Source organism: Candoia aspera, chromosome 5 (assembly GCF_035149785.1).
Source record: "Candoia aspera isolate rCanAsp1 chromosome 5, rCanAsp1.hap2, whole genome shotgun sequence".
NCBI classification, from domain to species: Eukaryota; Metazoa; Chordata; class Lepidosauria; order Squamata; family Boidae; genus Candoia; species Candoia aspera.
The window spans coordinates 85,832,495-85,849,352 of NC_086157.1; the positions used below are offsets into that span (position 1 = coordinate 85,832,495).

At 39.9% G+C, this 16,858-nt stretch overlaps 1 protein-coding gene across 3 annotated transcripts in view; it reads right to left on the reverse strand.

Annotated features, from left to right (window-relative positions):
- NME7 (NME/NM23 family member 7) overlaps positions 1-16,858 on the reverse strand; it is a 94,197-nt gene that overhangs the window by 68,802 nt on the left and 8,537 nt on the right. The window contains exon 1 of one of the 3 annotated variants that reach the window (XM_063305651.1): positions 16,246-16,353. The exons of the other annotated variants lie outside the window; for them this stretch is intronic. Coding sequence (XP_063161721.1) covers positions 16,246-16,254 — 9 coding nt within the window. The 5' untranslated portion in view covers positions 16,255-16,353. Of the gene's footprint in view, positions 1-16,245; positions 16,354-16,858 lie in introns of those variants that run through there. 3 annotated transcript variants of the gene reach the window in all.

The window sequence follows — 16,858 nt, forward strand, 5'->3', positions numbered from 1 at the left end:
TGTTGGTCGCGAGCCACGGTATTCCTAGTACTATGATGGGTCGCCCTATGTGGGTTACCACAAAAGATGTTTGCTCGGTGTGGGTACCCATTTGCAGGGTGACGGGCTCGGTCTGCGTCGTGGCTGGTTTCCCTCCCGCTGTTGAGCCGTCCAGTTGGTGGAAAGCCAGCGGTGTGGGGAGGGGGAGGCAAGGCAGGTCGAGCTTGGTGACGATGTCGGGGTGAATGAGGTTCTTGGAGCACCCCGAGTCCACTAGTGCTGCAGCCGTGGTGGCTCTGGTGCCGAAGGAAAGTCTGATTGTCCCCATTATTACGGAGCTTTCGTCGCTCTGTCTATGTGTTTCGCGCCCCTGTCCCACCACCTGCCTCGCGGCGCGTTTTAAGGCAGGCGGGGAGCGTTTCCCGCCAGCCGGTCTGGGACTTCAGCGTCCTCCCCTGCAAAGTAAGCGTCCAAGTCTTCGTCCAGTGTCACTGTGGCTCCGGTCATCTGGCGGTGGGGGGGGGCGGCGGTGGGTTAGTTGGTTTGAAAGGCGTTTTCAGTGCGGGTTTGGGAGCACTAGTCAGCGTTCTGTTGGAGAAGCAGTCTGCCGCTTTGTGCCCCATGTTCCCGCACTTTGCGCAGGGTCCACGAGCAAACTTCTTCTTTTGGTACGTGGGGCCGGCCGGCCCCAAGTGTGGCGAGGGTCCCTTTGGGCTGTTGCCTGTTCTGTCCTCTGCCGTCATCATTAAGGAAGTGCGGTGAGCGTGTTCCACTCTCCCCGCTAGGTAGATCCAGCCTTGCAGTGTCTCCGGGTCATCCCGATAGAGTGCCCATTGGAGTACCTCACGGCTGAGGCCCCTTTTGAACATCTCTATCAGGGTAGTCTCGGACCAGTCGTTAATCTTCCCTGCGAGGGCTTTAAATTCGAGGGCGTAGTCCGCTACAGTTCGTGTGCCCTGTTTGAGGGCTTGAAGCGCACTTTTAACCCTCTCCTTGGCTAGCGGGTCCTCAAAATAGTGCTTCATCTCTGTGATGAAGGCGTGGAAGTCAGAGAGGGCTGGGGAATTGGATTCGTACATTTGGACGTACCAGTCCGCCGCCCTGTCTTGCAACTTGATCGCCATGGCTGCGATTTTGTCCGCTTCGGAGTCAAAGGAGTGTCCGTGCCGCCCCATGAATTCCCTGGCATTCGTGACGAAAAACAACAGCTTTGTGGGGTTCCCGTCGAAGGAAATGGGGAAGTCTTTTGGGGCCCTGGTGTTCGGTGGGTCCCCTCTCCTCGTGTCCCGTCCCGTGGCTTCTTCCGCCGGGGAAGCTTGCCTGTTAACATTTGGCCTATGGGTTGCCAAGACCCGCTCGGGGTTTGAATAGGGGTGGGTACCTGCGCGGGTATGGTCATGTGAGGCACGAAGGACATCAACGACTGCAGCATGGTCCCGAGGTCCCTTAGTTGGGCTTCCATGGCCGTGAGTCTGGCTTGCGTTTCTCGGTCCAAGGCCCGCGCCGCAGCTGTGATCGGACCGGTCGGCGTCTCCGCATAGGTGGGTCACCGATGGGGGTCAGGTGTTTCCGTCCGCTGGTCAGCTCCCTCGACTTGGGAGCGAAATGGCTGGTTTGTCCCTCCATCCTCCACCGCATTTCTTGCAGTTGGGCTGAAGCTCCACGCCTGTGGCTGGGGTGCGATGTGGGGCGGGGAGGTCTCCGCGGGTCTCGAGAGGTATGTTGCTCCCTCCCGTGGTTGGGTTGCCTCCACCTCCCGCCGGGTGTGGGGCTGAAGCTCGGGATGGGCCGGGAGGGTGTCCGTGGCTCCTGGGGGTTGCGTTGCCTCCGGCCGCTGTCGGTTCTCCTCCGCCTCTCGCCGTACGACTCGCCCGTCCTTGTTGCAGCACGTCGGCTCCATCGCTCTCCGCTCGTGTTCTTCTCGCCGTCTGTTCCTCCCGCGGCTCGTTCTTGTCCGGTGGGGCTTGGCGAGGCTGAGTTTAGGACTCTCAGCTTTATGTCATGCACTGCCTACTACTGAGTAAGACACAGACACTAATTTAGGGAAAATCAGGTTCTGGTTTATTTCAGCATAGTGTGTAGCTAGAAAAAGCTGAGAGTGAAGGGAGCGCACCGGTACGGGATTTAAATAGCCCACGCCGGTCAGCGCTCCCCCCACCTCGGGTTGTGTCATCCCAAGCCCTGTATGCTTCGTTGCCGGTAGGTGAGGGGTCGCAGGGCCTCTGCTGGTGCCCCGGGCTTCTCTCGTAATCGTCTTCCTCCTCCGGCCGGTGATTACTTTCAGCTGGGCGATATCCTTTGCGTTCCTGCTGACAGCTCCAGGCGTACCTCGTGTTCCGCCCTGTCTTTGTCGCTCTTTCTTCCTCCTTGCGTTCTTTTGACTGAATTTTCCGGCCGAGGTCGTTCTCTTCTCGGGGTCTGTGTCTGTTGTTGTGCGTCGCTTTGCTTATCTTTTAATCCCTTGCTCTTGTTTCCGTGGTATTGTTATGTGTGCCGTTGTGCTGACGCATTCAGCTCAACGGTGCTCATGACAGTAAGCTATTCTTATGGTCAATTCCAAAGCTGTACCAAGTTTAGCAAACTGCACTTAAATTATCAATGCACTCTCTCTCATGTTCTCTCTCTCTCTCTCTCTCTCACATACACACACACGTGCACTCTCACTCACTCACTCACACTCTAACACACTGAAGCCTGCAACATATAAATCCTGGAGAAAGCTGTTTTATCCTTCCAAAGATGGATCCCTCACTATCAATCTAACATCTCAGAGACTGCAGGACTCTTAAAGTTGATGTGTTAAAATTCATGGCACTCATCAACAGTATCAAGTTATATATTAATATATTTGATTGAGAGCCAGTTTGGTCTAGTGGTTAAGGCAATGGGCTAGAAACCGGGAGTTCTAGTCCTGCCTTAGGCATGAAAGCTGGCTGGGTGACTCTGGGCCAATCATTCTCTCTCAGCCCTAGGAAGGAGGCAATGGCAAACCACTTCTGAAATCTTGCCAAGATGGGCTGAGAGAGTGTGATCTGGTGAATTCCCATGGCTGAAGGAGGTGTTAAACCTGGGTCTCCTTGTCCCTAATCCAAACACCTTAAATACTATAACACAGATAGTCACCCCCCGATACACAAATACTGAAATTTAGTTAGCTATTGATTGATTGATGATGATGCTTTTGTTGCTATATATCACAGAGCTTCATACTCTGAGCTTCTCCATACCAACTATTTAAAATTCAGGGATTAATCAAATATTGTGCATTCAAATGGTTAGTACAGTATTCAAGAGCAGCTGATGACATACAAAGAAACAATTGTCAGTCAGTCATTTTCTGGAGCTGCAAAAGAATACACAGTATGTATTGTTTGTGACCCTGTCAGACTCCACAATCAAATGATTGCTGAATCATCTGATCATGTTCGTCTGCAATGATGAGTCAACGGGTGTCAAGAAAGAAGATGGGAGAGGGAAATTGCAAGGAGTGTGAATCACTGTTGTTTGGGCTGGAAGTGGGGAGTCATGGTCGTACTGCAAGAGACATCTGTGGCTGGTATGGCTGACTGTTAGAGGCTGGGTGAGAAAGAGACGGGGGGCGCAGCTGGGTGTTGGAATGTTTTAATGAGTTTCGGCAGGAATCTTTTAATCACAGTTTTCTTTTGTTCTGTGCACTTCTCTTCATTAAACCTGAATTCTGCATATTCCAATTGTGCATGAGTTGAGTCAGTATTGGGGCTGAGGGTACCAATTCTTACAGACCCACTGAAGACACAGCAGTTGCTGAGAGAGCTTTTCTGTCCAAGAAGTGGCCTGTATACTTTTGCCACTGCTATAAAAAGGCATTACCAAAAGACCACAGAAACTGCATGGAAGATGTTACATCTATTTACCACTAAAGACAGGAATGAACAGATTATCTCCTAATGTTGATGGACCGCATCTTCCATTCAGGTCTTACCACTAGCTGTTAATACATTTGAAGGCTCACACTTTTTTTACACAGTAGTTTAAAAAATACTTTCAAATGAGGCTCTTACTGTGCAATTACTTTGCTTCATTTACTGTATGGAATTGTACCCAGTCCATTTATATCAGCCAATATTTTTCCATTGTAGACTGGGACTTTTTTCTAAACACAAAAATCAAGTTAGGAGGAAAAACAGAGCAGGGCAGATTTTTCTACCTGTTTAGATAGGAGAACATATAACTGAGGAAGAGTGTAAGTTGGGAATCCTAGAGAAGTTGAAGATTCTCCTCTACCATTTTTTGTATATTTCTAGTTGCAAAGCTATTGGTATTCTGCAAAGCAAGTATTTCCTTTGCTTTCAAGATCCAGGTTATAAATAGAACAATGAGTATTCCTGAATAGGATCTAGCAATAATGCTGTAATATTCTTACTTATGTTCAAATTTAATTATATTGAAATGGAAGCAATTACAAATCATATATGAGCTGCCTTTTCTTTTTTTCAAGAATATGAGAAGCAAAGCTAATACTGTGTATATTTTGTCAACGCCAATACATGCCTTCCTCCAGTACCGAATACAGTATATGTAGCCCAAGGTTGAACGTAAGAGATAAACTCCTCCCTCATACCATTTAAAAGACATAACCAAAAGTCAAGGAAGAAAACAAACAGCCCAGAGCATATTCTCCCAGCACACACCACCCAGATAAGAAGGAAACAACATCAAATAAAAAATCAGGGAAGAAACAAAACCCTAATCAAGGAACTTCAAAGAAGAAACTATACCCCCACCAAGACTGACAGGGCAAACTATCATATAGAAACAATCAGCAAACTTCATTCTGCCATGCACTGATGATATTATCTAGCTCAATAATGAAACGTCTGCATGAAAATAACCAAGCTCAGAGAATATGCCTTCCTCTCCCCATAGAGAAGATGGAACTAAGGAGGCAGTTCCTGCAGCTATCCAGATGGCAGTGAAACTGATTTAAAAAGTAAGGAACATTCAAAAGTAAGGTTGTAATCTACTTGCTCTGTGTGGTGATGGTGGTGGTAGAGTTAATTTCAAATAAAGCTGCAAAAACACAAGATACTAAAATGGTACACAGAAGCATCTCTTAAAAATGTTGGGAAAAGAAAAGTGTGGAGATCCACGAGGGCAGCAGAATACTGCCCTCTCAGCTGTACCACACTCTTTGCGAGGAGCAAAGCAGCCAATATTCTCAAGCTCAATTCTCTTTATGGACTGGAATGATTTCTATGACAAAGAAAAAAGCACATTTAAATTCTTTAAGGTAAAAATAATAAAAAAGCCAAAGCACTTTATAAATTTATTCAAGTTATCCTTGAATAATAGTTGATTTTAACTGTTTTTACCATATACTAAAAGGGACATGGTGGCGCTGCGGGTTAAACCGCTGAGCTGCTGAACTTGCCGATTGGAAGGTCAGCGGTTCAAATCCGCGTGACGGGGTGAGCTCCCGTTGCTAGTCCCAGCTCCTGCCAACCTAGCAGTTCGAAAACATGCAAATGTGAGTAGATTAATAGGTACCGCTTCAGCGGGCAGGTAACGGCGTTCCGTGTAGTCATGCCGGCCACATGACCACGGAAGTGTCTACGGACAAACGCCGACTCTTCGGCTTTGAAACAGAGATGAGCACTGCCCCCTAGAGTTGGACACGACTGGACTTAATGTCAAGGGAAACCTTTACCTTTACCTACCATATACTAATGGTGATTTTTTTTTAATAAGTCTCCTTGACAGCTCCCTGGACAGATAGGCAAGGTATAAATGGAAATTGTTGGTATTATTGGACTTCTAGGGAAGATATGGCTGACTGAGCACAGCTCCGTGAATAGCAGAGCTAATGATCACAGCGGAAAGAGAGGCAGGACCTGATCGGAACCTTGGAAACTTCCCCCCAGACCAAGGAGAGATCTAGGACTGTCCTCAAGTTTGCTTCACACAGCAGCTCCGTGCTCCACGGAGAGATCGTGGCCCAATCTCAAGTGGGTTTTAGAGTTCTAGAAGCCATAGGAAAAACATTCTGACTATGCTGTCAATCAGCATCTCTCAAAGAGACACTGGGTTTGTCAACTTCCTCAAGAAAACATATTTTCTTAATTACTTTAGGAAATGGCCTATTATTGAGTTTTTGGATCTTAAGAACCTCCAGAAGGGCATGTTACACTGGGAGATTTTCCTTCTATCCCTGCTGAAAGAATTGTGATGTAAGTTTTAAGATTAACAAGAAAAACTTCTACTTTTGGGAAACAGCAAAAGGAGAACTAAAATGTGGACTTTGGAAAGCTAAGGGGCCAGATGGACTAGAAAATATATTTTCTGCAGGATGTTTAATAGATTTGCAAAATATATGTGAAGATTTTGAAATTAACTGAAAGAAATTCTCTCATGGGAATGTTTTGGTGATTGGAAATAAACGTATTATCAGAAGAGACTTTGAAGGCTGGCTAGAGGGAACTAGAGAAAACTGAAGATTACATTTAAAGGGGAAGTGATTTTTTAATTATAGAGGAATTCAAAGCTGTCTGGGAACAGTGTATACAGGATTTACTTTTAAGGTTGTCTGGGGTAGAGTTTTTATTGACTAAAACAGAGATCGAGGCTCTATTTAAACATGGATTTGAAGGTGGATTTAAAGATACCATGTGACAAGAGAGATACCGGAAAGGATGCTAACTTGGCTAACTGAAGCTGATTTGAATGTTGTTGATCTGAAAGTTGAGTTTAAAATGCTAGAGTCCAAGAATGAGTTGGAAAAAGGTGTTAAAATGGACTTACAAACGATACTAGCTGATATCTTAATGATAAAAAATGACATACAAATAATATACCTGAAGACTGACTTGGAAAGCCTCTCTATTTTGGATTTACAAAAGGACTATCTAAAATCAATGAAAATGTTTTTGAAAGGAGATAAAGAGAAACTATTGGCATTGTTCCTGAAAGGAGATAAAGAGAAAATGACAAGAAATCAATTTGTAGGTTCTTCCTTGGCAGGATTAAAGAACAAGCTTTTAAAAAGTAAACAGAACATTTATAAAGTGAACTTATTTGACCAGGGTTAAAATATATACTGTATGTTGTGGTTTCTGCTAGTCATTAATGGGACTTTCTTTGACCAGGATTGAATGATGAGAACTTAAGGAGTTGAATATTGGGGAGAGATTTCTTTTGTTTTACTTTTTTGAGTATGGGATAAATCGGTTTATGCAAACTGATTTTTTGATTAAGCTAAAATATGTATATTACTATCTCTGGTAGCTCTTAATAAAGTTTTGCTGATTAAGATTGAAAGATGTATTTTAATCATTTGATTACTGTTAAGGGATGCGATATGTGAAGAAAAGTCCTTTTCTTGGCTTTTTTATTGAATTACTAGAGAAGGTGTTAAGTTATGGTGATTGTCTATACTTGTCTGGAGGGAGGGGGGAGTCATCTTTTATATATCTGTCTTTTTTTCTTTTTTTCACTTTCTTTTGTCTATCTCTTTTTACTTCTTTTTCTTTACTTTTTATATTTCTTGTAATTTGTATTAGTATTTTATCTTAGTATTTTAAAACTGTAATTAAAAATATTTTAAAAAGAAATTATTGGTATTATCATCACTACTATGGTTACTGTTGCTATTATTATTGCTGCTGCTGTTATTAGTTATTGCTGTTATTATTAGTTATTGTTATCTGTTACCCAGAAGTGCCAATGTAGGTACCTTCTGTAATGCTGCCAGGATCTCTATCTGATTTTTACATTTTTTAAAAAAATAGGTTGGCTTGCTAAAAGGCAAAGTATCAAACTCCAACATCATTACAAGATTTCCTAGAAAATAAAAATAATGAGCAGCAGCAAACCACTGATTTCTTTGGAAGTTTGAATACCTTCCCAGAAAAAAGGCTATGATAAGTGGATGAGGTAGTGAATGCCCTGTGGAGAAGGAGGAAGGGGGCAATAAAAATGCATATACCGTTCTGATCAATCAGTGCTTTGTAACTGGCTGCGACCCTCATTGACAGCCATCCCATAAATGGAGAAGCCCATTCAAAGAATTATTTTCCAAAACAGCCCACATTAGCAAAATTACAAATGTGCTCTCTGGTCACAAAAGATTGGGAACCTCCATTTCTGTAATTGAGTAGTTAGGAAAGAAAAAACAGGTTGGGAAGGGAATAAAATAACCTGATTTAAAAGTAGGGTTCTAATACACATGAAAGCTTATGAACAGAGTTACATCCATGTATTCTTTCTCCCTGCAAACAACCATTTGCAGCAGCATCTGTCCTCTAGTTGCTTACAGGCTGTTCTACCAAATGATGATGGTGGTATATGATGGTCACCTTCCATTGATAAATTCCAGGAAATTTTTATTGCTGCAAAATATTGCTGCTAGACAAATACATTTTAACTTGCACAAAACCTACAAAGAACTAAATCTACAGTACCTACATATATTATGGACTACTCCTTGTCATACTTTCTGTTCAATTTTTTGTTAACCTGCAAAGTGAACTACAGATACACCAAATGATGTGATGAGCCTTTTTCAGTTGCTGCACTAAGCTTCTAGAGTGTCCTATCAAGGGAAGTCAGTCAAGCTTAATTTTCCTGTTTTGTTTTGGTTTTTAATAGCTTTTAAAAATGTTGGTCAGGGTTGTTCCTTACTACTATGCCCTTTTTAAAAAGTTCCTGTTTTATTGTTGACATTTTTGTCTGTTTCCATTGCTTTGATGTTCTTCAATGTTTTTTTATAGTGAGGCTGTTTACTTACAGCAGCTTTGAACTGTTAACAATAAGATAAATATCTTTAAATCAGATAGTTGTAAAATACACACATAAGCACAATCAGAACAATGTAACTTTTACCTTCTCCCTCTCAGTCCTGGAAAAAATTGCCCATCCCTGCCATTCAGTCAATTATTTAAAAAGCAAAATGAAACTATCATCAAATTATGTGCCACATTAGAATTTTTTTAAAATTAAAATGATTAGGATTTTTAAAAAATGACTATGAGGCTTGAATAGCAGACATACAAACCTATGCATAAAGATAGTCCAACTTTATTAAATTGGGCTCATTCCTCAGTATGTTTAAAATTGCACCCCTAAATTATATCTTTAAATACTAAACGCTGGGTGACTGTCAAGATCACATTATTATTTAGATTAAGAGTTACATTATTAGTTAGATATGAAGTCCTAGAACAGAGTATATAATACACTAATAAAAAACCCATCTACAGAACACAAATACTATGTAAACAAGTAGTCACAGTGGTTAACCTTAACCAACAGTAATTATTAAAGAGAAACTCTCTTCAAATAAATAAATATTTTAGTTCAAAATAGGCAGGGTTGCAGGTGGGGGAGGTTGGTAGAACTAAGGAGAGATTTCTGAAATGCAGTACCATTGCCAGAAAAAAGCTTTGGTTATGGTAGAATTTAGATTGCAGTAATACCTCAGCTCGTATTTCTTCTGCACATTTCAACTCACAGTTAAGACGATGTAGTACAGGGGTGCACAAATCAGCCATGTTCCAATAAGAAAATGAGATTCAATTATTTAATCTGAATTTGCGATTCAAAGGCAGCAAATTTGAAGTAATTGGCACTTTCATAAAAGATTGAACTGCGGCTTGCAATAGGGAACCATCTCAACATCTGCAACTGGAAGGATGGTTGATCCTTTAGAGCAGTGTTTCTCAACCTTGGCAAGTTGAAGATGGGTGGACTTCTATTCCCAGAATTCCCCAGTTTTTTTAATTGTTGCTGAAGCAGCAATCATAATTATGTAAAAAATAAACAGATATGAAAAATAATGTGTAATATATACATGATAGTTGAATAGCAAGCACACTATATGGAAGAAAAATGTTTTGAGCCTATGCAAAGCCAGAAAGTCCATCAAATATAATTGAGTTTGAAGAGATCTGAAGGAACTTGATTCAATTTGAAAGGGTCATTCAGCTGAACTTCCCTGAAATCAAATCATTCATTTGTAAGGTCCTAGTATACATAAGAATATTTTACTTCATTTACATTCTATTTTTCATCCTATAAACTTTCATTCAAAGCAATGTACAATCAGAATATTGCTTTTTTTAATTCCCAGATCAAGCCAATTATGCTACATAGCCTTATAGATTAAATACATATTCTTGAATTCAGACCAAAAACAAATTCGGAACTGTTATTGTTGAATGCTCTGTGCTACACTCACCTTAATTAACTATTATGTTTTTTCCACTTATATTCCATTCACTGTCCAAGTACTTTATTGTCCATAGCTCCCACATATTTTAAGGAGCAATTAAAAAATCAAGCAGGAGAAAAGGAATCTAAGACAGCCTTCCCTAACATGTAAATGTTTTGGACAACCATTTACATTGCAGTCAGCTTAAGTTACCATGTCAACTGCTCAAGTGAATCTTGTATACCAGATGTCCAAAAGGGTTTTCAAACAGTAACTGGCAGAATCAAATACTGCACCACCTTATTCATCTATTAGAATACTTCAATTTGCAAGAATAGATAATCCTAACTGATTATCAATTGGTAATTTTGTGACTTAACATCTTATGTTACTCTGTGTGTGTGTGTGTGTGTGAGCACGCGCACACGCGCCTTGGAGTCAGCTTTGACTCCTGGAGACTATCTGGACTAGTCCCTGCAGTTTTCTTGGCAAGGTTTTTCAGAAGTGGTTTGTCATTTCCTTCTTTCTAGGGCTGAGAGAGAGTGACTGGCCCAAGGTCAGCTAGCTGGCTTTGTGCCTAAGGGGACTAGAACTCAGGGTCTCCTGGTTTCCAGCCTGATGCCTTAACTACTACACCAAACTAGCTGTCTTATGTTACATGTACTTTAATTTAAATCAAAACTGAAATGATATTGGTTATGAACTAAATTTCTTTCTTGCCTAGATTTTCTTTCCCTACTTCTGTTTTCTTCCCCTTTCTTCTTCAATCTCTCTTCACACTCCACTCCTTTTCTACTGCTTCCTCAATGGGTCATATTTCAAATTCTAAAAGTATTAACATATTGGTTGTGTTGTGCTGTGATGTAATTCATTGACTATGATGTACTACATTGGCTGGGCTCACCCAACACTCCGGACTAGTCTAAAATGAGATTTTAGTCCCCCGGTGGGAGGAGGTGGGTGGTGACAAATTTGATAAATAAATAAATAAATTCTGTTTATAGTTTAGCCTGTCTAGGAATTCACCCATTGTGTTACCATACTGAATGAATAAATAAATCAAATTTATTATAGTCATTGATGAGTGATGCCTTACCATATTGGGTCAGTCAGACAGTTACACTAAGCAATACATAATACGGCTTACTTGTTTTGTCATAATATGTAATGCGAACACACAACTGTCATTTGTTAGCCTAGGTTTAGCTAGTTGTAGTGTCTTTATAACTACAGTCAGAAATTACCAGATCCCCCTGAAAGTTTTACTTCTGAACAGATTAACACAAGCAAAAATTCCTCCTTTTTGGAGGGAGATGGGTGGTGATAGAAATCTGAAAAATAAATAAATAAATACAATATATAGTGGATATCGTAAAATCCTTGCTACAAAGATTTTATTTTGCAGGAAAAGAGGAATTCAGATATACCAACAGCAGAGGCTTATAGAATCTGGCTGCTGGACCTCACAAGGATTTCCCAGCAAGAAAAAGAAAAAGCAGCATGAACACTGCTATGCCATATGATTAAAATATATATATGCCATTCTATCTATCTATCTATCTATCTATCGATGGAATAAAATGGAGGAAAAATTCTGATTAAGTAAAAGGTTTGGCTAATGGCCTGATTTACAGAGCAGATTTGTCTTTCTCAAGGGATGGTATCTGTCTGATTTCTAAGATATGAAAAATATGGCATTGCTGATGATGAAGAAAGAAGGACTAAAACAATGGATTGATACGCAAAAATACAACGTACTTGCTTCCTATGCCTGGCAGCTCTGGGAGAATGTCATGGGTCTTATCTGTAGCTTGCTACTCTAGCAGAAATAGAAAATATTCCAATTTCTGAAAACAATGGAAAACTGTCATAGCTGGTTTCTGCTCCTGACCCATTATTAACAGCAGATTCACAATTTCAGTGAGCTAAATATAGAGAAATGAGGAGACCATGAGGGAAAAGGAAAATTCAGGGATATCACTGGACCCAAAAGCAGCTGCATACTGGTATAATAGCTCACTTTTCTGGTTTCTTTTTCTAATTTCAGTTTTTGTTAAAAAATGTAGGGGCTTCTGAATGTGAACTTGCTTTTTTTACTTCAATTTCTTGCCTTTTCAATGCTTCTAGGTATTTATCTCCAAGTTTAGCACTGTTTTTTTAAATAAATTTAAATAGATTTACACTCTTGAAAGGCATTTTAGCTACTTGCTTTTATTGCTTATATCCTTGTAAGGCTCAGTATTCATTATTCTTTCTATCATTAATAGCAGTATTATTATATTTTTACTTTTCTACTCTTCTTCCTTCAAATTCTCCCTTGACCTGAATTTCCCTATATCATATACTGCATCTGGAATTAATCATTCTGCAATCTTCACCTATGCCTTTATACACACACACACACACACACATTTCCTCTACTTCCTCTGTCTTTATTCTAAACTGCTGTAGTGCTGGGAATGAATTAGATTTTTAACAGTTATAGACTGGTGGGAGTCAAAAACAGAATTAAAATTGTATTTCATCAGTCTGTAAGAGTTTGCTTTATAAACAGTTACAAAATTGCATTTTATAATACTTAGATGTCTTATGCTGCCTCCAACTGATGCTCTACGATTCGTTTACTTCATTAGTCTGTATGTATTCCCTGTTTATCTTCTGTAAATGTTAAAAGTATGTTTTATAATCCATTTTCTTAAACCGTTGTCTCTTACTTTTTCTGATCTAGCCACCTACTTTACTGAGGCCATTAAGAAATCAGATTTTCATGCTTCATCAACTAATTATTCATCTAAACAAGCACTATAAGTTGCAGCACTTTCAGATGATTGACTGTTATTAATCAGCTCAATTCAAAGAGATACAGTCTTTGTGCAAAAAGAAGTGAAGCAGCTGAAAGCTTTGTATCCCTACAACCCCTTCACTGTGTAGAAGCAGCGCACCAGATCAATCCTGAAATACAAAGGCTGCGTATGCCTCTGTATGACTAAGTAGAGGTGAATATATTCTTTGCACTGCGTGTATATGTTTGGATGCACTTATACCCAAACAAGAAGACCAGGGAATGGTAGTTGGACTTCCTATAATGTACCTTAATGATTGCTGGAAGATGGAGCCAACAGAAAAGGGTTAACTCCACTTGTTATAGCTAGAGAGCGGTTAAGACTTCTTGTTCTGTGGAGAAAGCTCCCTCCCGTCACTTTCATGTACTGACCGTAACAGTACAGCCTGCCACTAGTAAGACATAGGAAATAGATTAATGTCTAACAACAGCATAATGCACTATAGTTATTTGTATGTCAACCCTTTGGGTCTCTTTATTTCTCAATTTTCTTCTCCTCCTGAACAGGGTGGAACTATCAGGTCCATATTCCAGGAACCAAAAAAATACTTTGTTGTAACACCAACTACTATTCTCAAAGGAGATGAAACCAACAACAGAAGGATATACTACAGCAGTATTCCCAGGGTGGGACATTGTAACAGTTTATAGCATTCTTTGTAACTCAGTGCAGCCAAAGTCCACATCAAAAGTGGTGCAACTTTATTTTATCATGTATTGTAATGACATCCTTGCTATCAAGACCATCAGATACATATCTCTCCCTCTGTTACAAAGTATGCTCTAAGCAGGAAACGGGGCTGCCTCTTGAAGTTTGTGCATACCGGGCAATGGATTCTCCAATATATCTGCTAATGTACCCCAATTTCCTGTTTTGCAGGATACAAGCTATTGCCCTTTTTCCCATCTTACGCTTGTTTGGATTGAGCGCCTTAGGGTGCTCAATTTTTGTGAGGTATGGACAGCTGAAGTTCTCAGGCTTTACTTCTCAATAGCAGCACCCACACTATGGAACAGCCTCCTACAGGAAATCAGATTGGCACTCATTTTATTGACCTTCTACAAGCTTTTAAAAACTGAATTGTTCCAGATAGCCTATGGAGGATGAAATGCCATCATTGGCTTATTATTCTTGCTATTGTTGTTGCTTGATTTTCTTTTATTTTATGATTTTTAAATTTATATTATGGATATTTTATTTTGTTGTTGACATTATGGCTATTGTTAACCACTGAGACTCTATGATCAGTGGTGGATATAAATCCAATAAACAAATATTAGAGGCAAATTCTCAGAGCCCTGCACAAATGTAGCTTGCCATTTTACCTCTATTGATGAAGTAAAAGGTGGATTCACATTCTGTTGTAGCCTAGGGAGGTAGGGTCCCAACCTCTATCCTGGAGCTGACTGCCAAAGGATTGTTGCTGATGCTGGTGGTGCCATCTGGTACCTCATTCAACACTTGGGGAGGGAGGGCTTCTGAGGGCCATTGGTCCTGTTGCCTCCCCTTCCTCCCTACTTTGTTCATTCTGGCAATGATAGCTCCTAGAATCATCTTCATCAAAATGGAGAAAATGTAAAGTCTCTACTTTTTCTATAAGGTAGAACGAAGAGAGAAAGTTTTCTTCCACAGGATAGGAAGTTCTGTCTTCTCGCTGGAAGAGGCGGAGTTAACCCTTTACTGCCTGCTCTATCTCCAGTGACAGAAAAAAAGCTTCTATTGAGCCAAATGGAGACTGTTCAGAAGTTGCACCCTGCAGGACCATTCTCCTCCAAAAATTAACTTGCATGAAGAAAGAGAAATACAAAGAGCACACAACAACAAAAACTAGGAATTCAGACTGTGCCAGTTAACACACATTAGTAAATGCCAACTCACTAAATGCAAATTAACACTTCATCCTTTGCAACATAATAAAACGTTCAGAACCAGAAGGGGAATAATGGCATTAGGCTTCTGCTGCTTCTCTTCACATATTTCAGAAAGCAATGGCTAATGAAAGAGAGCAGAAAGCAAGGCAAAGCTCATATATTTTCTGCACCCAGCTTCTGACATGATGCATTTTTCTCCACAAAATTGCTCAGCTATCTACATGCTTCAGGACCCTAGATTAAAATAGTGGAATTGTATTTATCAGAAAGACCCAAGAAAGCAACAAAGTACATGTAGCATTGCAAAGTAAAGTCCTTCTGATGTTACTGAGTCATTATAAAAGTACTGACTTCGAATTCAAACATTTTTTTAAATGAGGTCTCTATTCACAATGTGCAGAATTAGAAAAAATATATGAATTTGAAGGACCAGGCTACAGATAATAAAAAATTAGAAAGCAGAAAGTTTCAGAAGCAGCCAAAATTATGACAAAGTTTAACCTTCGCAAATTCCCAGGGTTTTTTTAGATATGTAGAAAAGAGAAATTATTTCCATAGCTATCTTCATATACTTAAGTTAAAGCCCTTGTGATGCTGTCACCATTTTCAATAGCAAACATTAAGCCAGAAATGAAAACAGAACATGTTAAGGTTTCATGAATACTATACACTGAACAGCCTTGTTTTTAAAATTTTACTATATTCCACCTGAAGAGTTTTTATTCTGACTCCAAATATCACCCACCCCTTTTGTTGCTCTTCTTTAACATGAGCCTGATGTAAAGTTCTATAAAACTTGCTATTTTTTTCATGTATGCATTGGTGATAACAAAAACTGATTTGTTTTGATATTTTTATGCCATCTTTCAGCACAGCAAAGTCTGCCCAGAACCGCTGAGAGAAATAAAATAAAATTTATTTTAAAATGTAAAACACAAACATAAAATATTAAAATCTGAACCAAAGCATAAAATAAAGCAAATAAACCAACCACAAAAATATGAAATGAATAAGTAATGACAGATTAAAAATCCAGCCGAGTGTAATTAATTAAATGCCATTATGAACAAAAAGACCTGTAAGGTCTGGTCAGAAACAGTCGGATCTGAATGAAGTCAAGGAAAGATATATAAAATACAAATGAATGAGGCTTGAACTCAGTGTCCAAGTTCCCAGTGGGCACTCAGCCAACTATGTCACAATCATTTTCTACGTCTAATACTTTTCTAAACATAAGAAAAGTACTATAATTGGGTTCTCCTGGAACTGCAGTAAGGGTGAAAAGTGACCTTCAGCCAGCTGACACCAGTGTGCGTTAATACCAAAGAATTTGGAAGGCGGTTCCAAAGAGCACACATTTTGCACTTACCTTGAACATTCTGAGAATATCAGGGCCTATTAAAAATTTATTGCCTTGCTGCAAAGAAGGAAAAGAGCTCAACCAATCCCCTTCTTACTCACTACTGGGAACATTCTGAGCCAGCATTGTGTACTACAGTTTAACCAAACAGGCTCCTGATCAGTCTGTCATTAAAATTAAATGCTTCTTTTTACCTTGGATTGTGTAAAATATTAACTCTTGGGCAATTCAGCTGAACACAGATTTCAGTTACCGCAATGTTCGATGGCATGCCCATAAAACTATTATCAAAAAGACACATATCAAGTTAATATTGGACACAGGGGTGTGTTGGGTTTTTTTTTTAAACTTATCTAGTATCTTTAGTAAAGAGCTATGTAACAAATAAGAAGAGGAAAATGGGAGGGCAGGCAAGAACAAAGAGGATTCCAACTGGCAATCCTAGTTAGTTTTGGAACTAAGTACAGTACACATGTACAAAAATGTAATTAAGGTGCTAATCGTATACTCCATTGAACTAAATGGGGTTTACTTTTGACTAGACTTGTAAAGACTGGCATTATAAAGCTTTCTAATTCAGATCAACTAATCAAATTAGTAATACAAATAATCCCATTATACA